Genomic DNA, 27,297 nt, shown 5'->3' with positions numbered 1-27,297 from the left:
AGCAACACATGCTTTAATTGACATTAAAAAGCGTACGGTCGCACATCAAGAAAAAAAAGAGGTGGGAGGTGATGCCTCTTAAGGGAGTATTCAACTCAGAGAGCTTTGGGGTCTGCTTTTGATGGACCCTCAGGCGTTGGTTGAGTATCTACTGTGTGTATGTGCTCGGTGAAAGAAGACAGTGGGAACGTTTAAGTGATACTTTGGGCATACATTTCTGTTTAGACACCAGATCATCTTCATTTCCCCCTCAGCAGTTTGGGAATCCATATATGACTATATGACTGGAAAAATTTGTCCAAGCCATGAAAACCCATTTGTAGAAAACTCAAACAGTCAGAATTTTAAGAAATTTCTTAATTGTTTGAAAGTACTGTATTCCTCTTTTCAGTGATCTTTAAAAGGCTGTTAAAATCCGAGTCTTCAAACGGTAAAGTTGTACTCCTAGGAATGTCCTGCTCCTAGAGCATTGTTAAATTTCTGTATTTTCCTTTTTTTTTTTAACTGATTTGAGGGAGGAAACTTGTATATGCATGCCAAACAAGAATTGACTGAGCTGATCTCAGGCTACTGTGTCTTTAGCAGATAGTATCCTGTTCAAAATAAAATAATTGAGACACTAAATATAAGAGATTTTTCCTTTAGACTTTTAAAAAAAATTTTTTTACAGTAGTAAAAGTCACATAATATAAAACATACTGTTTTAACCATATTTAACTGTGCAGTTCAGTGGCACTAAGTACATTCACATTGTACATTCACAACTCTCACCATCATCCATCTCCTGAATCTTTCACCGCCCTAAACTGAAACTCCATCGCCATTAAATAAAGGTTTGACTCTAAGTCAACTCTTCCTAAGCGGTGACTTTATTGCTTTACATTTTGGCACGTATAATACAATCTGCGCTCACACTAGTGTTGTCCTTGAAACCCATGAAGAAGCAAATGCAAAACACTCCACCATCCAAGGCACATGGGATTTCTACAGAAAAATAAATAATGTACACGGAGGATGAACTCACACTCAACAGTTACAATCCACACTCTGATCCAATCCTGCCGTAAAGGAGAATCTGCTGGAGACCATTACTGAAACCTGAGACAGTGGAACGAGTCAAAAGAGACAAGATAATTGTTTAAGGAGTACAAGACGGAAAAGAAAGCACAGTGAAAGAACAAGTCACTGATAAAAAAGAACACACAAATGTGAAAAACCAAATTGCGCCTCATTCACTATGGGTATGTTCCTGAAGCATTCTACACAAATTGAGCTCTTATAAGAAGGGGTCTAATGACTGGTCCTTAAGTCATTGCAAGCATCGTGCCTTGCAGGAGGTAGGAGTCATCCATTGCTGTGTGGTTAGAAATTGGGAATTGAATACGGTGTCCCAACTCCCAATAGATTTGCTGCTCAGGATGGGGGAAAGTTTCTAGTTGCATCTTTTTCTACATCTATACTTGCAAGGAACTGAGAAAGACCTTTTTAAACTTCAGTGTCTATGGTATAAAGTGTTTTTATTTTTAATCATTTAAATTGTGCTTGAAGCTTTTACAGCGTAGCTCTGGCCCACAGCCAAATGGAGCGTGCTCTGTGGTCTCAGTCACAGCAGGGCGGGGATCATGTTCACACATCGTGGTTTCTAGGTGATGTTTCATTTTCATTCCCTTACTGCCCGTTATTCAAGGTGAAATCTACTTCCAGTTTTTTGGTTTTTTGTTTTAGTTCAGGGAGGGTTTTTGTTTTGTTTTACTGATGTGTATTTCTTAGTGTGTCTTTACGATTTGTGATTCCCCTCCCTTAGGATGGATTTTTCCAGTTTTTATTTTGCCACTAATACTTTAAAATTATCTTAGGATGTGCTCATTGTTGGGACAGTGCTCTTAAGTCGGTTTTAAGAAAAGAGCACTTGAGATCGCTAGGAGGGTGGTAGGACTAACATTTTTAAATGTGCACTAATAACTGTTCAGATAAAGAGTTTCATAGTGAGTCTGTGGCCAAGATCCACTTGAATGATGGTAACCCTGCTATTTTGGGACCTTTGTTACATGATTCACTGATTTATGGCACAGGGGCTCCAAATATTTCCTCTCTGGGTCTCCATGGAAAGTCTTTTTAAGAGAAATGTATTTCTCACTGATCTCATACTTCCTCAGTAAAATCGCAGTGCCATTTATCTCCTGATCAAAACATTTTTTTGAAAAATGGAAGCTATGTTAAAAATAGAGGTTATTACTGAAATCTTATTTGAATTGATTATTTTTACTGTCCTTAACAGCTTTCCGGCGTTGAGGTGTTTATTTGCTTTACGACATTTTTCTAAATTATGTGTAGACTCCGTTGGACAGAAATACTTTCTTAAAATATTTTCTTCTCTATCTCTATTCGTACCCTACATGACCTCTCTCCCCGTCCAGAGCAGCTTTCTGTCTGTGGATAGCATGTTATCTCTGCTCTAGAGCAGGGGCATGGGAGAAAGGAAGCATGTTTAAAGTTCAGGTGACGGGGAATTATTGCATGAACCCGTGCATCCTGCAATGACCTTGTAGACCTAGGAGAGGTGAAGGAGGGAGAGGGGATTCACACTGCTCCAGCTCCTGCTGGGGGCCAGGCCTGGTGTTAAGAGTCACCTTGTAGTACAGTCATCACAGCCCCTATGGGGATAGCTGTTGTTTCCCCATTTTTGCACATGAGGAAACTGAATCCCAGAGATGCTACGTTGATCTGTCCAAAGTCAGGATTCCAGCCCAAGTCCAGCTACTCCCCAAACCATATATTCTTTCTACAGTACAGCTCCTGGATCTTGGTACTAGAATGGGCCTTAGAAATCATCTAGTTTAAGTCTCTCACTTTGTCAGGAGCTAGAGGCTCAGAGTAGCAAGCAACTTACGCGAGATCATTCACTACCTAGTAGCATTCTTCTGTGCTGTAGTCAACGCAAAGAATCTTATTACCTGTTTCTAAAATTATTTTTGTAATAAGCCCCAGTCTCATCTTTATTTTTTTGTTTGACTTCAGATCCTGTTTTTTTAATGTACAGTTTTTAAAGGTTACACTCCATTTACAGTTATTACATACGTTGGCTATGTTCCCCGTGTTGTACAGTACATCCTTGTAGCCTATCTTACACCCAAAATAGTTTGTACCTCCCCCTCCCCTGCCCCAAGTTGCCTCTCCCCGCTGGTAACCACTAGTTTGTTCTCTATAGAGGTGATTCTGTGAAGGATGGAAGTAACAGAGCTTTTAAGGTACCTTTTTCAGATAAAGGAAGGAGGCAACTGGAAACTATATATACAAACATGTGTTTTTTTTCCTGTAGCTGCTGTACCAAATTAACTCAAACTTTGTGGCTTAAAACAAGTGCAGTTTCTTTCTTACAGTTCTGCAAGTCAGAAAACTAAAATTAGGGTGTCAGCAGGGCTGCATTCGCTCTGGAGGTTTCAGGGGGAATCTGTTTCCTTGCATTTTCCAGCTTCTAGAGACCAACGGCATCCCTTAGCTGATCCCTTAGGCCTCTTCCCTCACATCACTCCGACGCCTTCCTTCTGTCATCACATCCCCTACTGATCTTCCTGCCTCCCTCTTATAAAGCTGTTTTGATTATATCAAGCCCACCAGACAATCCAGGGCAATCCCCCCTTCTCAAGGTAACTTAATCACACATGCAAAGTCCCTTGTAAAGTAGCATATTCACAGGTTCCAGGGGTTAGTACAGGGACATCTTTGGGGGGACAGGGCTTTATTCTGTCCAACACACACACTCACACACACACATACACGCGTGCACACACACACATATGCCTGTGTGGGTATTTATGTATCACACATAAATTAAGACCCCTCTCATCCAGAATTATCTGGTAATTAGCCGTTCTGGATAAATTAGTTTTCTGTATCACTATATGCAAATCATGTTTTAAAACTTTCTTAGTATATGGAAAGTGTCTGAAATGTGCTGTCTTCCTGTCTTTAAAAACGGGATCCTCAGTGTAATTTTCCCTCTCCTTGAGGAATTGAGGGCTACCGTTGTAAAACATCAATATTGAGCTGAGCTTCAAATACAGCGGTAAATGCAAGGGCAGGAACAGCCCTGTGATAATTTTGGGAGGACTAGAAGATCTGCAAGGCCATAAAAAACACTGACTTGGCTTGGCGTGAGGTTACGGCTGTCGCCGTGAATGGGGTTTGGAAGAACCTTTGCCCACAGTTTGTTCACGATTTTCGTGGATTTGAGAAGGTGAATGAGGAGGTCGTCAGCAGCGTAGTGACCCTCAGCGAGAAGCCGGAGCCAGATCTGCAAGGGGACGACTTCATGGAACTCCTTACCGTGCAACACGAGGGGCTTACTAATGCAGACCTGATGGAATTGGGGGCCCAGAGAAAGGACGAAGAGAGACAAGAAGAGAAAGAAGTAACTGAAGAACCGAAGGGATTCACGACGCAGGAAATGGCAGGGGATTTTCTTTATCTGAGGCGGCGCTGTTAGTTTTTGAGGCACAGGACCTGAACGTAGAACGGTACACGAAGGCTGCAGCAGCCGCTCAGAATGCAACCCAGTGCTACCGTGTCATCTATGACGAGAAAAAAAGAGCTACTACCCAGACATCACTGGGTCGATTTTTCAAGAGGGTGGATGGAATTGAATCCAGCAAGGAACCAGATCCTGCGCCATCAGCGTCAGGCGTGAGTGACACTGCAGCTGGCCCTCCGTCCCCTATTGCTGAGGATCCTTCAGCTCTGCCATCTCCCACCTTCCCTCCCTCCTCCAGTCAGTAACTCTTCCTGCTGTTCCCTCGATGCCAGCCCTTGTGTGCCAGCTGTTGTACTGCACTACGCACTTTGCAAGGTACTGTACTGTAAGATTAAAAATGTTTTCTTTATTTTTTGTGTTTTATGTATTATTTGTTTGAAAAGTATTACAGCCTATTACAGTACAGTACTATGTAGCCAATTGTGTTAGTGGGGTACCTAAGCTAACTTTATTGGATCTCCCAACACATTCCGTTTGTATGTAAGGGACTTACTGTCATTAGAAATTGGCAGAAAACATACACATCCTCTCTCATGGAAGAGAGTATCCAGATAACAATTAATCACATGAAAAAGTGTTCAACATCATTAGCAGCTAAGGAAATGCAAATTAAAGCCTCAAATGAGGTACCACTGAACCCTAGCGGAATGGCTAAAATAAAGCTTGTTGATAGCACTAAACGCCGGCGAGGACGCAGAGAGACTGGATCACTCCGCTGGCGAGCATGTAAAATGGTACACCTGCTCCAGAAAGAAGTCTGGCAGTGTCTTATAAAGCTACATATGAGCTCACCGTACATCCCAACAATTGCACTCTTGGACATTTGTCCCAGAGAAATAAAAACTTACGTTCACACAAACACAGAGAAACGTTCATACCAGCTTGATTTGTCATAACTAAAAACGGGAAGCAATCCGTTGTCCTTCAGTGGGTAAATGGTTAAACAAACTGGTGCATCCATATCGCGGATTACTACTCAGCGAAGTCTTGATACATGCAACGACTTAGATGGATCACAAGAGTATTGTGCAGAGTGAAAAACATCCAGTTTCAAAAAGTTACAACCTGTATGATTTCAATTATATAGCCTTCTTGAAATGACAGAATTCTAGAGAGAGGAACAGAGTTGTGTTTGTTGGGAGTTCAGAAGTGGGGGGAGGACTGTGGCTAGTGAAGGGTCTCACAAAGGATGTTTGTGATGGACTGTTCTGTGTCTTGACAGCAGTGGTGCGCACACAAATCTACCCGTGATACAATTGCATAGGAACACGTATATCCATCAGTGCATGTAAAACTGGTGATGTACGGGAAGGTCAGGGGACTGTGTCGGTATCACTCTCCTGTGATATTGGGGGAAAGTGGGGGAAGGATGTAGGTGATCTGTCTGTATTCTTTCCTACAACGGCATGTGAATCTGTACTTAGCTCAGAATTAAAAGTTTTTTAAAGAAACAGAAGAACAGGCATTGAGGCTGAACGGGAGAGCATGGACTTTTGGATCAACAAGGTTGTGTTCAAATTCCAGTTCCACCACTTACCAGCTGTGGGACCATGAGCCAGTTCTTAACCTCTCTGTGCTTCAGTTTCTTCATTTTTTTTTTACCACAATAAGTTTAGTGAACATTCATTATCTCATATAGATCCAAAGTTAAAGAAATAGGGGAAAATAATTTTATTTTAAAAATGTATTTTTATTTTCATAAACCCTTAGGATTTGCTCTCTGAACCACTTTCATACATAACGAACAGCAGTGTTAATTATATTTACCATGTTGTACATTATGTCCCTAGTGCTTATGTATCTTACTGGGAGTGTGTGTCTTTTTTTTTTTTTTTTAATTTTTTTTGGCTGCCTTGGGTCTTCGTTGCTGCGTGCTGGCTTTCTCTAGTTGTGGCGAGTGGGGGCTATTCTTCGTTGCGGTGCGCGGGCTTCTCATTGCGGCGGCTTCTCTTGTTGCAGAGCATGGGCTCTAGGCGCATGGGCTTCAGTAGTTGTGGCACGCGGCCTCAGTAGTTGTGGCACGCGGCCTCAGTAGTTGTGGCTTGCGGGCTTTAGCGCGCAGGCTCAGTAGTTGTGGCGCATGGGCTTAGTTGCTCCGCGGCAATGTGGGATCTTCCCAGACCAGGGCTCGAACGCGTGTCCCCTGCATTGGCAGGCGAATTCTTAACCACTGTGCAACCAGGGAAGTCCCTGGAAGTGTGTATCTTTTGACTGCCTTCATCCAGTTCCCCCTCTGCCCACAAATCTGATCCTTTTTCTGTGAGTTTGTTTTTGAAGTATGGTTGACCTACAACACTGTCTTAGTTCCTAATACACAACATAGTGATTCAGTATTTCTGTACATTTCAAAATGATCACCACAATCAGTGTAGTTACAATATGTCACCATACAAAGGATATTACATTTTTATTGACTGTATTCCCCACACTCTACATTTCATACCTGTGACTCATTTATCTTGTAATTGCAAGTTTATCATGTACCTTTAATCTCCTTCACCAATTTCTCTCCTCTCCCCACCAACCTCCCTTCTGGCAACCACCTGTTTGTTCTCTGTATCTGTGACTGCTTCTGATAAGTTTGTTCATTTGTTTTGTTTTTTAGATTCCACATATAAGTGAAATCATACAGTATTTATCTTTCTCTGTCTGATTTATTTCACTTAGCATTATACCCTCTAGGTCCATCCATATTGTTGCAAATGGCAAGATTTCATTCGTTTTTATGGCTGAGGAATATTCCAGTGTGTGTGTGTGTGTACACTACATCTTTACTCATTCATTTATCGATGAACACTTATGTTGCTTCCATATCTTCTATTGTAAATAATACTGTCATGAGCATAGGAGTGCATATATCTTTTCAAATTAGTGTTTTCATCTTCTTCAGATAAATGCCCAGGACTGGAATTGCTGGATCATATCATAGGAATATAAATTGGTGCAGCAACAATGGAAAACAGCATGGAGATTCCTCAGTTTCTTTATTTAATAAAATTTTTTTTGTTTTATTGAGATATAATTGACATATAACATTGTATTAATTTTAGGTGTACAACACACTCATTTGATATATGTATATATTTTGAAATAAGTACCACAGTAAGTTTAGTTAGCATCTACTAACCTCACATACTTACAGCTTCTTTTTAAAGTGAGTACAATAATAATACTTCCCTCCTTTACTCATTTTGGTGATTAACTGGCTCAGAGTAGTCTGAGCTAGGTTTTTCTCTTTTTTTACATTTTATTGGAGTGTAGTTGATTTACAGTAGTTGTGTTAGTTTCAGGTGTACAGCAAAGTGATTCAGTTATACACGTATATACATATATCCATTCTTTTCCCATATAGGTTATTACAGAGTATTGAGTAGAGTTCCCTGTTCTATACAGTAGGAGTTTGAGATTAACATACACACATTACCATATAAAATAGGTAACCAACAAGGATCTACTGTATAGCACAGGGAACTCTACTCAGATAGGTTTTAAAAATATAGTATTATAGACAAAAGCCACTCATCACGTACACTGGATCATAAAAGTATTTTGTCTTTTCATCTAGCACTTAAATAGCTAGGTACTCTCACTTCTCTGCAGAATTTTAATATCACAGGTATTCTCTATTTTATTAACTTCTGCCCATTCCTCTCTACTTTCATGGGATTTACTCTATTTTTTTTCCTTTGGGCACAACTCAGGAAACTTCTTCCTTTTTAATATATGCATTTGAAACTGTAGATTTCTCTTTCATTAACTGTTTTAGGCAAATCACAGATTTTGGTATTGGCAACCCAACATTTTCACTGTCACTCAGTTATAAACATAGCTGATTTTTTTTCTTTGATCCAAGAATTATTTGAAAATGTATTTTTCAGTTTGCAAACGTATGAAGGGGGACCTTAATAGTCTTAAGCTTTCTTTGTGGCTTAGCATGTGATCAGTTTTTATAAATGTTTCTTATGTGCTTGGAAAAGAATAAGTATCTTTAGTTGTTGAGCATGGAATGTCATCTTCATTCAGTACCTTAATTTTGTTAATTTGGCTTTTCATATTTTCAGTATCCCACTCCTGGGCGTATATCTGGAGAAAACCATAATTTGAAAAGATACATGCACCCCAGTGTTCATTGCAGCACTGTTTGCGATAGCCCAAACGTGGGAGCAATCTAAATGCCCATCGACGGAGGGATGGATAAAGAAGATGTGGTATATGTGTGTGTGTGTGTGTGTGTGTGTACACACACACACACACACACACATATACAATGGAATATTACTCAGCCACAAAAAAGAATGAAATAATGCCATTTGCAGACACACGGATGGACCTAGAGATTAACATACTAAGTGAAGTAAGTCAGACAGAGAAAGACAAGTATCACGTGATATCACTCATATGTGGAATCTGATTTTTTAAATTGATACAAATGAACTTATTTACAAAACAGAAACAGACTCACAGATCTCAAAAACAAACCTATGGTTACCAAAGGGGAAATGTGGGCTGGGAGGGATAAATCAGAAGCTTGGGATTAACATACACACACTACTATATTTAAAATAGATAACCAACAAGGACCTCTACTGTATAGCACAGGGAACTCTACTCAATATTCTGTGATAACCTATATGGGTAAAGACTCTGAAAAAGAGTGAATATATGTTTATGTATAACTGACTCACTTAGCTGTACACCTGAAAGTAACACAACACTGTAAATCAACTATAATAAAATTTTATGAATAAATAAATAGTGTGTCTATTTATATCAACTTTACATTTTCTTCTAGGTTACCTTCCGAACCAGAATTTATCACTGTAATATTAACAGCCAAGGCGTGATCTGTCTGGACATCCTGAAAGACAACTGGAGTCCGGCCCTCACCATTTCTAAAGTTCTCCTGTCCATCTGCTCTCTTCTTACAGACTGCAATCCCGGTAAGAGACTTGTAATCCAGTGTAGAATTGGAGCTACTCAAGGCTTGAATGTCAGACCTTAGTAATTTGTTTACCACCACCAATACTACCACTAGCACTATTATTTTTATTCTTATTGATCTTAAATTTTCATAGTTTGTAACTGCTTTATTTTTCAATTCAGTCTGGTCATTGGTCTTTCGAAAACTTATTATTTGCCAAGAAGGAAAAAGCATAGTGTGATAAGCATGAATGAAAAATCATTTCAGATGGGTAAGTGCATTTAAAGAATGCGTTACAGGGGCTTCCCTGGTGGCGCAGTGGTTGAGAGTCCGCCTGCCGATGCAGGGGACACAGGTTCGTGCCCCGGTCCGGGAAGATCCCACATGCCACGGAGCGGCTGCGCCCGTGAGCCATGGCCGCTGGGCCTGAGCTAATAATAAAAATTCAAATTGAATAGCTAGATGTTTAATTAGGTGCCTACCAGAAGATGTTCATTTGGGAAACGTGGGCTATTAAAATCTGACAGCCACCAGGCAGCACCACACAGACGTCACCATTTTCGCATCTCAATAATCGTGCATCCTTACAAGCTATTAGGGCCAAAAAACTCCTGAACTAGGAAATACCCAAAAAGTCAACGAGGGGATACAGCTTCCCAGGAAACCTGAAAAGAGCCTATGGCCAAGCCCTTGAGGCTTGCTTGTATGCTTAATGCTGAAAATTCTTACTTCCTGTCTTCCTAGATGCACGATTACATGTCTTTGACCAGCTTCTTTTAACTAAAAGACTAACCAACTGCCAATTGTTTTACATATTTGGGTGTATTTTGGAAAATACAAAAATGCAAAGGTTTTTCATTGGGGTTTTCATTGATGTTCTCGATGAGAAATTCTTCATTGAGTAGTTAATTAATAGTCTTAATGTTTTTTGAGATTCCATCTACCACGTTCAGGAATGAACTCACTAGATAAGTGAAGTTTTAGACGAGAGAAATTGCAAATGGGAGTCGAGGTCTCTCTTAGGGTCCCTGGCTGGTTAATAAAACGTGAAGAAATGAGCATCTTTTCCATTTTTTTTTTTTTTTTTTTTTTGCGGAACGCGGGCCTCTCACTGTTGTGGCCTCTCCCATTGCGGAGCACAGGCTCCGGATGCGCAGGCTCAGCGGCCATGGCTCAGTGGCCCAGCTGCTCCACGGCATGTGGGATCTTCCCAGACCGGGGCACGAACCCACGTCCCCTGCATCGGCAGGCGGACTCTCAACCACTGCGCCACCAGGGAAGCCCATCTTTTCCATTTTTGTATGTTTGTTGTTTTTCAGTAATAAAAATTTTTTTAGGGAAGGCATTTAAAAACAATCTAATTAAATTGTGATATGTGTAGACTATATATAACAAATTAATGGTTTTAACACCAAAAAGAAAATATAGTTGTGCAAGATCATTATAAAATATTTTTTAAATTAATTCAATGCCAGATAGTGAAGCTCAATCATGATGTACTAATTTAAAACTAAATGACAAATACTTTGTTTTTTCAGTCTCACTGTTCCTATTTGAATCCTATTTATCTCTGTGACTGTATAACCTCATTTGGAGATCTTGTCTTAAAAAGGCTTTTTGTGTGTGTGATATTTCCTTTCGGAAATGTTGCAACATGGGGCTACATCTGCCTCCCCACTCTCCAAAAAAATACTTCTTCTGGGGTTTGCTGAAATTTGGAGACGAGGGGTTTTTCTGTTTTTTAGAGAAAAAATTTATTTTGAGAGGTAAGTCACTTATTCAGGAAACTTTTGGTGTCAAGTTATCGTGCCGTACACCTTAAACTCACCGTGTTATATGTCGGTTATAGCTCCATAAAACTGGGGGGAAAAGAAAGAAAGCAAAAAAAAACTTCTGAGACTCTACTATTTATGAGGCACTTCTGAGCCTCACGCAAGATGAGTAAGAAGTCTTCACTTCTCATACGTGGAATAAGGTGTCACTTCACACTTAGAGAAAACTTGGTGCTGAGAGGCAGTCCTTACCCCAGAGGGAACCACGTGAGCTGAAATGGACCCATCACCTCATTCTCTTCTCTATGGAGGTGACCCTGCACTCCACCAGAGCCTTCTCTCAGCAGTCAAGAAAGGTTTCTGTTCCGTAAGTTAGAGTTTTTTCTGTGTCTCAGAAAATTAGAAACACATTCTGCAAAAAAAATTAAAAATCACTCCTGGCTAAAGCAAAATCACATAAATAGGATAAATAGATTTTGAAAATTATGCTATGAATAGTAAGAAAAAACCTAAAGGTAGTAATGTTCATTAAGTGTCACCAACTAGAGATAGCCTATCTGGTATAAGAATAGAATACTCTCTGTAAAATACATGGTAACAAACTAAGTGTTCATACTTTAACACACATAAAAAAGGTTTCTAATCGGCACATCATTTACAGGTACATTCACACTTCTGGGGTTTTAAACAAAGTTATCAAAAACAAGTCCAAAAAGCCCATTGTTTTGTTCAGTGGATTTATTTCACACTGTTTTCTGGTACACTTCCTTCTAGTCTCTGTTGATTTTTCTCCCTAGATTTATGTTAAACTTCAATCTAACCTATTTTCAAACAGTCACAAATGTAAGTTTGATAGACTACGAATAAAGATTTTCTTACACTGAATCTGCAGACCTATTTTAACACCAGAAATGCTGTCAACTCAGAAGTAGGCTTTGCATGAAGACACAGATTTAACCAACTTTATAAGGGCTCCCACTCTTGTTCCTACATGAACTGGGGGGTTTTTTTCATCTTTTTTCATATTTTTCTCATAATTTACATTTGTCTCTTTCAAGAATTTTTGGTCCATTCAGAAACAGATGTTTTGTGTTTCAGTGTGGGGCTACACACCCTTTCTTGCATGGTATCGATAGTCAGCAGATGTAGATTTAAAAACCAGCTCCACTGTTTATTACTTGTGTGACCTTGTACCAGCCATTTAACTTTCCTCACCCTCCATTCGTTATATCAGACGGACATTATCCTCAGCTGTAGCTAAATCACAGGATTCCTGTGAGTTTAAATTGAGATGGTGTATGTGAAAGCCCTCTGTAAGCATAATGGATTGTTCTTGATGTTCTCTCTCAGAATATTGAGGACTCCAAATGGGCATCCATTTGATGTGATACGTACCCACTCAGCTGCATTTAACTGAGAGAAGATAGTATTAGATAATCTCTAACGAACACCACCTCCTCAGCATGGACCCTCTTGGAGTTTTTAATCTGGAAAAAAGCCTAGTCCTGAATTAGTAGTGCCGAGACTATATTATCTCTTGGGAAGGATTATCTGTCAGGTGGCAGATGTCCAACCGTTACCAGCCAGTTGACGGGTGCACCAGGGGTAACTGTTCTGTTCCCAGCAGGTCTGCTCTAGGCAGGTCTCCCTGTTCACACTTCCCAGGGGTGTTTATTGGGCCTGCCGTGACACACTGCCTAGTCAGGCATAGCTGGCTGCCAGAGTATGGCCGTGACACACTGCTGGGGGCAAAGGAGCAGCCAGAGGAGAGGAGGTTGATGGGCTCAGAAGGTCAGCACCAGCCTCCCAGATCCTCTGACTGTGGTCCTGCTTGGTGAACATGATTTAATCCATGAATTGCTGAAGTTTACAGCAGTAAACACATTTCCAACTTTCATGGCAGAGCTCCTGTTTGTAAACACTCTCTTCTCAAGCGTGTATAAAACTTAAGCTCTGTTCTACTTAATGTCATCTTTCAAAGTTTGTTTTTGCTGTTTTGTGGTTGCCTTTTCAAACTCTTAGCTGTTTTAGCATATCCTTTATATGAAATCTGTTGATTTATTATTTAAAATCTGCCTATATAACGGTCTTCAGGCCTATTAATAATGGGTATTTTCCCTCATACAAAATGAACTATCCTGAGAACACTGACAGTTATGAGATAAAATAAGGTCAACGGTTTTCCTGTCCCAAATGGTTTATTCACAGAGTAATGTCCAGAAATATTACTAATTTTTTTTCATAAAGCTACGTAACAGCTGGCATCATTAATCTCAGTTCTTTCTGCTCTGCTACTGTTGCTTTCTAAAGTGTTATGAACTTGTTTGATTCTTTTGTTGTGGTGGTGGTTCCCTAAGTGCTGAAATGGAAGATGTTGGCATTTCATAATATGGGGAAATTCTGAAAAGACAACTTGGTAGTTATAAACTTTTTTGTTCCACACTCTCAGTTCATTTGTACCTAAGCCTCTGTTTCTGTGGTGTTCTTAATAGAACCATTCAGGCCTTTTTTTTTTTTTTTTTTTTTTTTTGCTGCAAATCTCTACTGAGCTGCTAAGCTTTCCCGTTCATTCTGACTGTGACCATCAGGCTACTATCTCCTCTCTGCCTCAGCCTTCTGGTCTGTTAAATAGGCATAATGATAGTGCCTGCCTCAGGAGACATCATGAGATTCTTATGCTCTTGTGAACTGGTTTGATTCTAAATGTGATTCTGACACTGTATCATGCAAAAATTCCCCCCCCACAAAACATATACCACTTAGGAGATAATCGGAAATTGGAAAACCAAGTATTGGATATTGAGGAATGATTGCCAGAAATTTTTAGGCATAATAAAACAGCATTGTGATGCTGAATTTCTTATCTGGCCTCTCCTTTTAGAGATCCATACTGAGTGCTTTGCAAATACGCTCTGTGTATTTCATTCCCTGATAATCTGCCTCACACTCCAGGCTGCCTGTGGTGAGCCTGGCCAGCAGGGTCCCGCGTCCATAAACAGCCGAGAGGTCTTCGTCCACCACTTTTCAAGCAGGCAGAACGCCCCAGGCCAGGTCACTTGAACATGCTCTGAGCACACCCACAATCCTCACACTCCTCCCCTCCCCCCCCATCATCTGCCAAATGAAATCAAGGATGGTTACTCCCAGTCTCAGATTTATGCAGATCTTTATTAAAACAACAAGTGGAGCTAAGAATGGCAGCTAATTAACCCTCCGCCTTACACAGCGATTAAGCCAAGGGTGCACGCAGCTGCAGCTTCCCTGGTGAGAGTTCCAGTTCTTCCCAGATGCAGCAAACAGAGGGAGGAATCTGCTCCCCGGGACCCTTTGATAGGGTTCAGATGGCCTCCTCCTTCCCCAGCATCACAGCCCTCAGCTCCAGATCTCTTATGGCCTGTTTTTAAACAATTAATACAGTCCTTATCCACCAGTTGTCTCGGATACATTAACCTTGATTGTTACCAATTGCGTGTCTCTGCCCTGGTTATGATTCCGTAGTCAATTGTGTTACTATTAAATATTAAACTTTTTGATAGTGACTGCTGAGGGGTGGGGACCATAAAATAGGATTAATTATTTCAACACAGATGTATTTCTGTGGATTATTTACACTAAGCTTGTGCGCTCTTAGGCTGATGCAAGGTACACAAATGGAATTGAAGAGAATTCCACGGCTTACAACAGCAGCGCAAACCTTGCTTCCGCATACCCCATTCTACTCCTACACTTGAGAACTGGCAGAGAACAATTTATTTCACTGAAGTTTAGGGAAAGCTGTAAAAGTGATAAGCCTACCTGTTTTCAAAGCAGGCTATCTTAACGGGAATGCAGGAAAAAAAGTTGATTTTTCTAGGACATTACAGATGGATACGTAGACATCAGATATCTTTTGATACCTATGACTTTTTTTTTAAAGTGAGAAACTTATAATGTAGAAATACACGGTACCACATACAGCTAACTTCAGGCTGTTTTCCTTGTTTGTGAAGAATTGGCTTCTCTTCTAGAATATTACATGTTGAATTCCAAAAGCCATTCCGATCAGTACTTCCAAATATAGATGTAAATAAACTATAATTTGTAGTCATTTATCTTCCCTGACGCCTTATACAAGAAAGAGAAAGCTGTAGTTATATGTGGTTAATTAAACTACATGGTATTTTAAATACCAGGAGTTAAATGGGGACCAAAAAAATGTATAAAGGGCTTTGGGTTCTGGCTCAGAGTTCGCTGTAGACTCCTGGGGTCACTGCCCCGTCTTGCCCCATCGGTGCCCATAAGCTTACTCAGATCAATTTGGAAATATGCTGTCTAGGGTGTGGAGGTTCTAGAAGAACTGAGGCTTCATTGAGAAGGATGAATAAAACCAGGGAATGTGCATCATTAAAGAAAACGACGTTTCAGTTTTGCGAATGAAAGAAGTTTCACAGAAATTATTCTATACCATCATAAATTAGGTTAAAAAAAACCCAGAAAATAGAAATTCTGAGATATTCACCTTGACCTATATACTTATAATTGTGACTCTTGAATGCTATTAAAAGGATTGTCTCCCTACTTTGTCACTCTGTAAAAAGAAACCCTTTATAGTTATCTTACAAGGTATACTGGCGTATAATAATGAAACTGAAAGATCCAGTTGTAACATTTTGTCAAAGGATGATTTTCTAGGAAATGTAGAATGATAAAGGAAACTTAAAATTACCTGATCATGGGTTCAGACTTTGGATTGCCATGTAGTGAAACAAGGGAAAAGGATTCCTCTTTGAGACAAAGAGTTGCCAGGTAAGGATTGGGGGCTTTAGTGTGTAGGTGAGAGACAGAGGTGCAGGTGTCCTAATCAGCCTTTGGTGTTTCTATTGATGCTTCATGTAGGCAAGTCTTTTTTTTTTTTTTTTTCTGGCCGTAGGCATAAAATAAACTTTATTTTTAGAGCAGTTTTAGTTTTACTGCAAAATCGAATAGCAAGTACAAAGTGTTTTCATATACACACACCCACAGCCTCCTCCGCTGTCAGCACCCTGCACCAGAGTGTACATTTGTTACAGTCAATGGACCTGCATATAGGGTTATCCCTCAGTGTGCGTAGATTACGTTAGAGCTCACTTCTGGTGTTGTACACTCTACAGGTTATGTCAAATGCATGATGATATGTACTGTTACAGCACCACATAGAATAGCTTCACCACCCTAAGAATCCTCCATGCGCCACCTGGTCATCCCTTTCTCATCCCTAACCCCCAGCAACCACTGATCTTTTTCCTGTGTCCATAGTTTTGCCTTTTCCAGAAGGTCATATGTTGGAATCATACAGTATTTACCTTTTCAGATTGGCTTCTTTCAATTAGTAATATGCATTTAAGGTGGCTCCATGTCTTCTCATGGCTTGATGGCGCATTTCTTTTTAGCTCTGAAAAATATTCCATTGTGCGGTTGTAGCACACTTTATCCATTCACCTACTAAAGGACACCTGGGCTCTCTGTTATTTTCCATGGATCTATTTATCTATTCTTTCACAGTGCCACACTGTTTTGATTACTGTAGCTTTATAGTAAATTTTGAAGTTGGAAAGTGTCCGTCCTGTGACTTTGCTCTTTTTCTTTAATATTGTGTTGGCTATTCTGGGTCTTTTGACTCTCCATATACTTTAGATTCAGTTTGTCAATATCCACAAAATATTGATAACTTGCTGGGATTTTGGTTGGGATTGTGTTGAATCTATAGGTCAAGTTGTGAAGAACTAGCATCTCGACACATTGAGTCTTTCTATCCGTAACACAAATAGCTCCATTTATTTAGTTCCTTTTTGATATCTTTAATCCGAGTTTTGTAGTTTTCCTTGTGTAGATCTTGTACACATTTTGTTAGATTCATACCTAAGTATTTCCTTTTATCGGGTGCTAATGTAAATGATACTGTGTTTTTAATTACAAATTCCACTTGTTCATTACTGGAATATAGGAAAGTAATTGACTTTTGTACATCAACTTTGTGCCCAGTAGCATTGTTATAAATACTTATTATTTCTAGGAGAATTTTTTTGTCTCTCAGATTTTCTACCTAGACAGTCATGTCATCTGTGAAAAAATACAGTTTTATTTCTTCCTTCCTAATCCGCATACTGTTTTTTTCATTTTCTTCTTTCCTTCTTCTTAGTTAGGACTCCCAGTGTAATGTTGAAAAGGAATAATGAGAGGGGACATTTTTGCCTCTTTCCTGACCTTGGTGAGAAAATGAAAACTTCCTCACCATTAAGTATGATGATTGCTGTAGTTCTTTTGTAGATTCTTAAAATCAAGTTGAGGAAGTTTCCCTCTATCTCTAGTTTGCTGAGGGTTTTTTTCATGAATGGGTGTTGGATTTTGTCAGATGTTTTTTCTGCATCTATTGATATAATCACATGATTTTTCTTTGTTAGCCTGTTGATGTGATGGTTTTACATTAACTCATTTTGTAATATTGAACCAGTCTTACATACCTGGGATGATTCCCACTTGGTGGTGATGTATACTTCTTCTTATATATATTGTTGCTAATACTTTGTTGAGGATTTTTGCATCAATGTTTATGAGAGATATTGGTCCGTAGTTTCCTTTTCTTTTAATGTCCTTGTCTGGTTTTAGTATTAGGGTAATGCTGGCCTCAGAATGAGTTAGGAAGTATTCCCTCTGCTTCTATTTTCTGGAGGAGATTGTAGAGAATCGTTATAATTTCTTCCTTAAATATTTGGTTAGAATTCATCAGTAGACCCATATGGGCCTGGTGCTTTGTGTTTTGGAAGGTCATTAATTACTGGTTCAATTTCTTTAACAGGTATAGGCTGTAGGCAAGTCTTTATCCAACATAACCTTCACCTTGCTATCTTTCCTGAACAGCCAATGTGTCTAGGTTAAAAAGAACATTAGCTGCTTATTATTTTTTTGATAGATCATTGTCCAGAAATGCTGACCTCCAAAAGCTTTGTTGCTTTCATAGTTAAATATATCTCCTTCGTAGGTTTGGTTCTTTTAAAGATGGTAAAAACTAGACTTTACCATATTTGTTGATATATGGGATGAGATGCACTTAAAACTTGCCCATAAAATTTCACCTTCATAACTTAACTTAAGAAAAGGGCCATTGGGGAAATTGCTCCCAGTGGGAAATATGAAAATACAGCCTTGGATTTATCATCCAACTGTTTTTTTTCTGCCTTCCATTTCCTTACCTCTGACCTAGGGAATAGCTGTGACCAGGGAAGAGCTGTGCTCTGGCGTTCCTAAAGCAGGAAGATGAATCCCGGGGTCACAACTGCAATTCCGCTCTCTTTTTACCCATTATGGAGTTGTCCACTCATCCTTTGTAAGGATTCTGATTGGTGTGTCCCACGACAGCGTGTACAGTAAAAAATCTCTCCATTTCAGTATAGTTAAGAAAAGGTCAGCCTGCTTAGTTATTTTTTAATGAATTGTAGGACATTTTAAATGAGTGAAGACCGAATACTTTTAAGCACATATACGGAACATTAGTAAAATGTTTAGACTGGATGCCCTGTAGACTCTGCTTTACCAAGGAAAGGGGTGAAAGTGGGCTTTTCACATTCAGAAAAATACAAAAAATGGTTATAATGAACCCTAATATATCCTTCACCTAATACAGATTCAAAACTTACTTTTATTTAGGGTTGAGGTATTATTACAGGTTAGCAAGTACTCTTTTAGACAGGCTAACTAGTCTCAGATAATATTGCTCTCCACCATTCATTTTCACGGCAACCCTTTTTAAAAGGGATGAAACAGTCAATTTCAGAACGGGTTGTTGCCTCACAATTATTAATATTCGTTACTGAAGGGTGCAGTGTGTGTTGCTGTGGACAGTAGGCCACTGAGTGAAGTCTTATTTTTTTAAGGAGAAATGACGATAACCTATTTAAGTAACACGTTTGAAATCGTTACCATGCACTGTAGTGTTTTAATATGGAAACTTTAGAATTCTGAAACATAATAAAACACCTCTAATTGTCCAGAAATGTACTTGTGTGGACAAAACACTGGATGATTAACAGTTTGCCTTTTTAATTTGGATATTTGAGATCGTATTGTCTGGGGAGAAATATCATAATTATGGGAATTTGAAGAGTTAAGGTAGCCCTACCAATGTCTGGCACCCCTAACAGAGCAGCAGTCATCTTTACTTTTCCTTATTTTCTAACTCAGCCTTCCATTCAAAATTGGGCCTGGGAAGGGGCTGTCAGTAACAGCATGTGCAATAATTCTTATATTAAAAAGAAGGTGCTTCTAAAATGTCAGACTAATTATTCCTACCCAACAGCAATAACTTCTTTCTCTTTTTCTTCTCTTTCTGTTTGTCCTTTAAGAGAACCTGGAGCCTCACGCTTATTATGGGTGTTGAATTTCTGGTTGTGTCATGTTGGTGAAGAATCCTGTACTAAGCAGTACAGGACTTCCTTTAAACCACAGGCATATGTCTTTCCACGACAGGTGTGTTCCTGGGAAGAAATTATAAATCAAAATATTTTTGGTGTATTTGAAGAACGTTTCTGCTTCAGAGTAACCTATGGAGGAGCGAAATGAAGACTTTTAAACTTGAGTAATGAACGCCCCCATTTGTTTTTTCTTAAAAATACAAGAGTTTTTTCCCCCTGATTCAGCACCGCCTTTCCTTTGAGGGCATTTCCCCAAATTAGTCATATTGTTTGTGATATTCAGGTGCCTAGGCCAGCTGACAGAAGCCTGCCAGCCGTGTGCCCAGTGGGCAAGCATGTAGGTAGGACCTTTTGGGAGGACTTCACATCAGTGAAGAGCTTCATGGCCACACCTTACCCCGGCGACTGACTCTTTTGTGCAGACTGGCTCCTGCGATGGAAACATGTTCATCCACAGTCTAATTCAAATACATAAGGGAAATTAGGATAAATGGAGACATAGAGGACATGTCTTTACAGTATATTGAGCTTCGGATGCCAGCGTTAGGTTTTTAGAAGAAAAACTCTAGAAAAGATCACTCAGCTACAGTGTATGAATAAATAACCCTGCTTCAACTCGGGCAATGACACATAAGAGTACCAGCCACCCCCGGTCCTCTGTAGAAGGGTGCATTTACCTGAGGAATGCGTGCGGTTTTTATCTCGGCAAGGGTCACATAGGGCTGGTGTATAGTAACTTCAGCCTTATCCGGAATAGTTTTGAGCCTGCAGAGAACGCATGCTTTCAATGGAGTTACATTCCAAATACTGTGGAGAGGGAATTCCCTGGCAGACTGTGGTTAGGACGCCGAGCTTCCGCCGCAGGGGGCCCGGGGTCAGTCCCTGATTGGGGCACTAAAATTCCTCAAGCCACGTGGCGTGGCCAAAAACAAAACAAAAACAAACCAACACGGATACTGTGGGGAGCTTAGAGTTGGGGTTCATCACATCTGAGCTCAAAATAGCCTGTGTCTAGTTCGGTAAAAGTTTTTAAGTGAAAGATTACTGTTTGTGGGAGGGTTTTGTTTGCTTGTTTGTTTAATTCTCTGGAAAAGTGATTTCAAGTTGCACTTATTCTAACCAGGCAAAGGAGCCTTTGATTTACATGCAAGAGTTGCGTTTGGGGAACTCATTTCTAGCCATGGGTATATTCATAGTGGAAGAGGGTATCTAAGGTGAAAAAAAAGGGGGTTATAGATGCGTGTACTCCTTGATTATGTATCTGTAGTGGCTTTTTCTTTTTTCGAGTGGAAATATCTTTAGTGTATTTTCTTGTAAAAATAATGCATGCTTCTTAATTTTTTCTTAAATCAAATGTCCTTTAAAGGTAAGTATTTAATTTTCTTTTGAGGCTCTTTGCTCTGCAAACTCCAATTCAGTGGGACTCAGCAAAGTATATTTGTCAGTTAAATTTGTCTCATTATAATATGGTGTAGATTTAGACTCACTGACCTCAACTTTTTAGCCCTGGCTTTGACCCACTTCTGCTTAGCATTCCCTGTGCATATTTTCTTATCCCTTAATTAATATAAATCTAGACATGGATTAGCTGTTGCCACACATTTTGTTATAAAGTCATCTATTGCTGTCCCTGCAATAATAACCTGTAATTTATTGGTTTGGAAGTTGATCTCATTAAAAAGTAGCTGTATGTATTAACTCGTGATGGAAATTCTCTTCGATCTACTTTTTAGAAAATGTCACTTGAGGGTTTTCCTTGTTAGAAATCAGCAGTGATCTATTTTTTCTTTAGAGAAACACAGAGGAAATGATGGGGTGGTCTGAATCAGTAAGTATCCATTTCTACACTCTCCCCACACTGAAGTCTTCCTCCACTAAAATCAGTTAATGAATGTATTTCTTAGTGTCAGAATTTAGTAAATTGTCTGCTTTTGAGGTGTTTTTCTCCCCATAAATTGTCTTCAAATCTTTAACATCTGATGGTCTTTTGGGAATTGGGTAAAGCTGTTGAAATATCTGTTCTGTCCTTGTCCTTGAGTGAAAGGCTCTGAAAACACAAATAAGAAATTAAAAAGTGAAGCAGACCCTCGGCATAAACAAACACCATCTTTACTCGCATGGAAATGTGTCTTTTACTCAGAACTCCTTAGCCAAAGAAGGATTTAAAGACTATCTTTCCTTTACTTGAGTAATTTCTGAAGAGTCGAGAACATTTAGGCTAGATCTTAATTAACTTTTTCTTTATTTCTTAAATGAAGGTCATTTAAAGATAAAGATTACAGTGGTGGAAAAAGGGCTCATTCATTCTCCTGAATCTGGAGTAAAGCAAGATTTGTTTTAAATGATAGGGAAGGAATTATGCAAGACCTGTATATTTTAGGTCAAAGGTCTTTCCTATTCCCCTAGATGACCTCTCCCAGTGGGTTTTTGTTTCGTTTTGTTTTTTACAGTTTAGAACCAGTACTAAGTTTCTCACTCTTTAAAATGAGCCGCCCTTCCTTCTGTACTCCCGTCTTTTTTTACTTTGGTCGTGAGGTAGCACAGCACTGATTGCATGCTCAGTCACCATCACTCCATTAACCCTTATAATGAATATGCATACTAATCATACGTGCTGCTTTTCTGTACCTCTGTCCATGTTCTTTATTATGACTTACTCTGTTTCTGTTGTAATCATTTTATTGAGCATAAGTATTGATATTTTATTGCAAATCATTTGACTCTCTTTGGGCAGAGTAAGGCATATATAAGAGATTAAAGTTCTGCTGTGGTAGGTTCACGGGGAACATTGAGATTAAAGTTCTGCTCTGGTAGGTTCCAAGGGGAACAACCCAGCACTCGCTGTTTGGCTTTATTGAGAGCTTCAATCAGGAGAAACGTAACTGCGTCAGGCTCTGCTAAGTGGTTTCGTTCCAACAACGAGAGGTATTTTTTTCTGTCTGTGGTCTCTGGGTCTCCACACACATAGAAAGGTACCCGCTCTCAATTCCAGGCAAGGATTTGCCCCAGGTGTCTTTTCTGTCACTTAGAATATGTAGAAATGATGAGATGATTACGGAGCTGGGAATAGTCTGTGTAATTCTCTTAGATCTTCACTATATGCCACTCTTTTCGTTTTTGGCTGCACCTCGCAGCCTGTGGGATCTCGGCTCCCTGACCAGGGATTATACCCGCGCCCCCTGCATTGGAAGGCGAAGTCTTAACCACGGGACCGCCGGGGAAGTCCCTGAGTTATGGGGTGGTGTTGTTGTTGTTTTTCTCTATATGCCACTTTTGAAACTCCAAGTGCTATTTCTTGGTTGGTTAATTTCTTTTGCAATTCAGACTTCTCTCCCCATTCAGTCGGTATCTGTAGTGTCGTGGTTTGTTAATACTTGGTGGTGGTCGATGGGATCATTCTAACATTTACTGTCAGAAACACCTATACCTGGTTTACAAATGACATAGCATGGATTTCACCTACTGTAAATTTTATAAGCGGATACATGTTTAAAATGTGATAACAGCGTGAAACACCCTCCAGGATGTTGACCGTCCCCCCACCCCTGCCTCCCCCACTCGGAAGGACCCCTCAGCCCAGAGGCCTTGGACCCCTGATAGGTTTTCTCTCGGCCCAAGTCCCCGTGCGGCTGTCACATTCCCCGTTCAGGTGACCCTTCCGGGAGGACGACCTCTGAGGTCACTGACACCACCCTGGCACACCAGGGAGGCCCCTCTGTGATCACACCGGCTGTTAAAGAGTCTTTACGCACGGAGGACTTGTTGATGAAGCAGCTCTGTGAGCAGGCTGGAGGGAAGAGTGATGCTCTTGAGGGAGAGCCCTAGACTCCCTCCTCCTGCAAACAGAAGCAGCCAGTGTCCGGTGAGCCACACTCCCACAGCGGCCTGTTCATCACCGCCTTCGGAAGAGCGCCCCCTTCAGGGATCCTAGCAGAAAAAGCGGTCGGGGAGGAGAACGGACCTCATCAGAGGTCGTCCAAAAAGTGGTACAACCCAGATCACCTTTTGAAAGAGACGGATGCTGGAGCTTCACAAATGCTTTCTGACTCACCTTTGACCCGCCCTCATTAGCCCAGGGGCTCTGCTGCACTTTACTTCCTGGGCTTCGTGATACAAAAACAGAGCACCTCTGCACAAACCCCGCCTGGGCCCCAGGCTCTGATTTGACTCCTCTCTCAAGCGTGAAGGGCCCCCCCTATCCTCCGAAGCAGTCACTGAGCTGGATGCAGGGCAAAGGGAAGAGGACCAGTACATACTTATCTCTTTAGGACGGAGCTTTGTGGTGGGTGTCTCCTTGGTGATTCCTTCCCCTTTCTGCCTTTTCCTACTAGGCGGTCTCTTCTCTCTTACATGTATTTCCGGCCTCTTGGTTTTTCTGCTGATTCTTCTCTTTTTCTTTTCTTTTTTAATCCCTGTTGGTCACCTGCTGCCCTCCCTCTTTTTCTTTAATTCAAGTAGAGTACATTTACAGTGTTAGTTTCAGGTGTACAACATAATGATTCAATATTTTTATAACTTATCCTTCATTTAAAATTATTACACAATATTGGCTATATTCCCCGTGACAGACAGTATATCCTTGTAGCTTGTCTATTTTATACATAGTCATTTGTATCTCTTAACCCCTTCCCTTTTCTTGCCCCTCCCCCATCCCTCTCCCCACTGGTAACCACTAGTTTGTTCTCCGTATCTGTGAGGCTGTTTCTGTTCTATTATATTCGTTTGTTTTTTCTTTTTTAGATTCCACATGTAAGTGAAAACATACAGTATTTGTCTTTCTCTGTCTGATTGACTTCACTAACTATACAGTATTCTCTAGGTCCGTACATGTTGCTGCAAATGGCAGAATTTCACTCTTTTCTATGGCTGAGTAAGGCTTCGTCGTATACATATACCACACCTTCTTTATCCATTCATCTGTTGATGGACACTTAGGTTGCTTCCCTATCTTGGCTATTGTGAATACGCGCTTATAAACATTGGGGTGCATGTATCTTTTTGAATTAGTGTTTTCATTTGCTTTGGATATATACCCAGGAGTGGAATTGTTGGGTCACATGGTAGTTCTGTTTTTAATTTTTTTAGAAACCTCCATACTGTTTTTAGTAGTGGCTGCACCCATTTACATTCCCCTAGGGTTCCCCTTTCTCCACGTCCTCGCCAACATTTGTTATTTGGTATCTTTCTGATGATGGACATTCTGACGGGTACGAGGTGATATCTCATTGTGGTTTTGATTTGCATTTCCCTGGTGATTAGTGATGTTGAGCATCTCTTCATGTGCCTCTTAGCCATCTGTATGTCTTCTTTGGAAAAATGTCTACTCAGGTCTTCTGCCCATTTTTTAATCAGGTTGTTTGTTTTCTGATATTGAATTATATGAGCTTTTTACATATTTTTCATATTAACCCCTTATGAGATGTATCATTTGCAAATATCTTCTCCCATTCAGTAGGTTGTCTTTTCGTTTTGTTGATGGTTTCCTTCACTGTGCGAAAGCTTTTAAGTTTAATTAGGTCCCATTTGTTTATTTTTGCTTTTATTTCCCTTCTCTGAGGAGGCAGGTCCAAAAAGACATTGCTTAGACTTATGTCAAAGAGTGCATTGCCTATGTTTTCTTCTAGGAGTCTTATGGTTTCCTGTCTTACATTTAGGCCTTTAATCCCTTTTGAGCTTATTTTTGTATATGGTGTGAGAAAATGTGCTAGTTTCATTCTTTCCCATGTAGCTGTCCAGTTTTCCAAGCACCACTCATTGAATAGACTGTCTTTTCCCCGCGCTGCTCCTCCCCTTAACTTTTTTAACCTTTCTTTCACCCAGCAAAATGTTAATTTAAAAAAAAGAAGAAATGAAATGAAAAAAGAAGGAAATCCAAGCTGTCTTTTTGATTTATTTTTGTTTTGAAAGAGCTTTATTTATTAGTATCTCTATAACCAGATGACTTAGCTTGTAGTGTCTGTTGGCCTAGGGTAACCTTGGAATATTCCATTTCTCTTCATGTGCCAAGTGGTGACTCTTGTTCTTCTGGTATGCCAGGGCAGGAGTGGCCCGACAGCTCTCAAAAGGGCTATCGTGTCAAGTCTGAAACTGTGGCTGAACACTGTGAGTGGTGTCAGAGCGGGCGCCGTTCGCAGCCAGTACATACCTTCTTAATACCATGGCCTCTTTCTCCAGCTAACCAGCTTCTTCTTATAATCTAGTCTGGAAAATATATTAAGTACAAAGTCCTACGCTCTGTAAGGACCACTGCCAAAGCCGTATCATGCACATAGCACAATGATCTCATTTTGATGTTCATAACGTCTTTGTCCTGTGTGTGGATGGCATGTTTGAACACAATGAAGGTTATACTTTGCCATGTTAAAAAAAATACATTAAGTCAAAGGAACCAGATTATACCGAGTTTTGAAGGTGTCAGGAAGACAAGAGTGTTGCCCGCCTCTTTCTCTCACTAGAGAAGTCGGTGTGCTCATTTATGGATTGAAGACAGTGCTTCTGACCCTGACTGTCTTGCAGTATTATTGTAAAGACACAAGGGGCTATGTATCTGTAAACACTTTGAAGCCTGAGTATTGTCGTACAGAATGTATTGAACTGAAGGCCCATGTTAACTCTGCAAGGTGTGATGACCTTTGAGATGTCTAAAAAGACAATTTTGTTTTTTGAATAAAATCTTTAAATTGCTCCTTCATAGTTCTGTGAATTTGGAGTTTCACATGTGACAGAATTTACTTTCGAGAAGGAAAATAACAGGAGGAATGAATTATAAATCAAGCTTGACTTAAGGATTTCAATTTGCTTTAGTCTCCCATCTTTATAATCCAGGTAATTTAAATATTCAGTGCTATCCTCTGTCATGATAGGATGGCAAACTGCACAGAGAGAAAGTTCCAGAGATTGAAAAGGGATTTGAGTCTGCGCATATATCAGAAGAAGCCACCTGGGACCAGCGAAAGAGCCTCCACAGAGCAGTAGACACAGTGATTCCTGGAGCTCACGCAAGACTCCCTGTGAATGGAAGCACCTCACAATAAACAGGAAGTCCCCAGAAGACATTGCCGTAATAGTAAGGGTAAATTAGCTTTGCACCAAAGGCTACTCTGGACCTGCCCTAACAAAGTTGAAAAGCAAGCGTGAAAGGATCAAACTTTGCCTAATTAAATACATGCTAGAACAAAGTACAACATTCTTTAAGGAAACAGAACAAATTCCACCACCCAACAGTGTAAAATTCACAGTGTTGTACATCCAAGAAAATAAGACTGGGCATTTTAAGAGCAGGGAAATGGAACCCATAACCAGCAGAAAAACGAATTCATAGAACCAGACCCAGAAATGATAGAGGTGATGGAATTAAGTAGGCAAGGACTCTACAATGGCTATTATAAATAAATTCTGTGTGCTTAAGAAGGTAGGGGAAAATGCAAACATGATGAGGAGAAAAGCAAAGTGTTAAAAAGATGCAAATGAAACTTCTAGAGATAAAAAAAAAATACAGTATCTGACATAAGTACATTGGATGGGAGTAACAGCAGATAAGATGCCATAGAAGAAAAGATCAGTGAAATTGAATGTAGTAATAGAAACTGTTCATAATAAAGCAAGAGAAATAAAAGCCTAAAAGAAATAAAATGAACAAAGCTAACG

General features: G+C 40.0%; 1 protein-coding gene across 3 annotated transcripts in view; it reads left to right on the top strand.

The window, feature by feature from the left end:
* LOC116753107 (ubiquitin-conjugating enzyme E2 E2) overlaps window positions 1–27,297 on the top strand; it is a 353,959-nt gene that overhangs the window by 295,949 nt on the left and 30,713 nt on the right. For all 3 annotated transcript variants that reach the window (XR_004349683.1, XM_032630612.1, XM_032630614.1), the window contains one exon: window positions 9,324–9,471. Coding sequence is in view for 2 of the 3 variants with exons in the window: in XM_032630612.1 (XP_032486503.1) it covers window positions 9,324–9,471 (148 nt within the window). In the remaining variant the exon portion in view is untranslated. The remainder of the gene's footprint in view (window positions 1–9,323; window positions 9,472–27,297) is intronic.

The sequence above is a fragment of the Phocoena sinus genome, chromosome 4 (genome assembly GCF_008692025.1).
Source record: "Phocoena sinus isolate mPhoSin1 chromosome 4, mPhoSin1.pri, whole genome shotgun sequence".
NCBI lineage: Eukaryota > Metazoa > Chordata > Mammalia > Artiodactyla > Phocoenidae > Phocoena > Phocoena sinus.
This window is presented reverse-complemented; position numbering and strand designations above follow the sequence as displayed.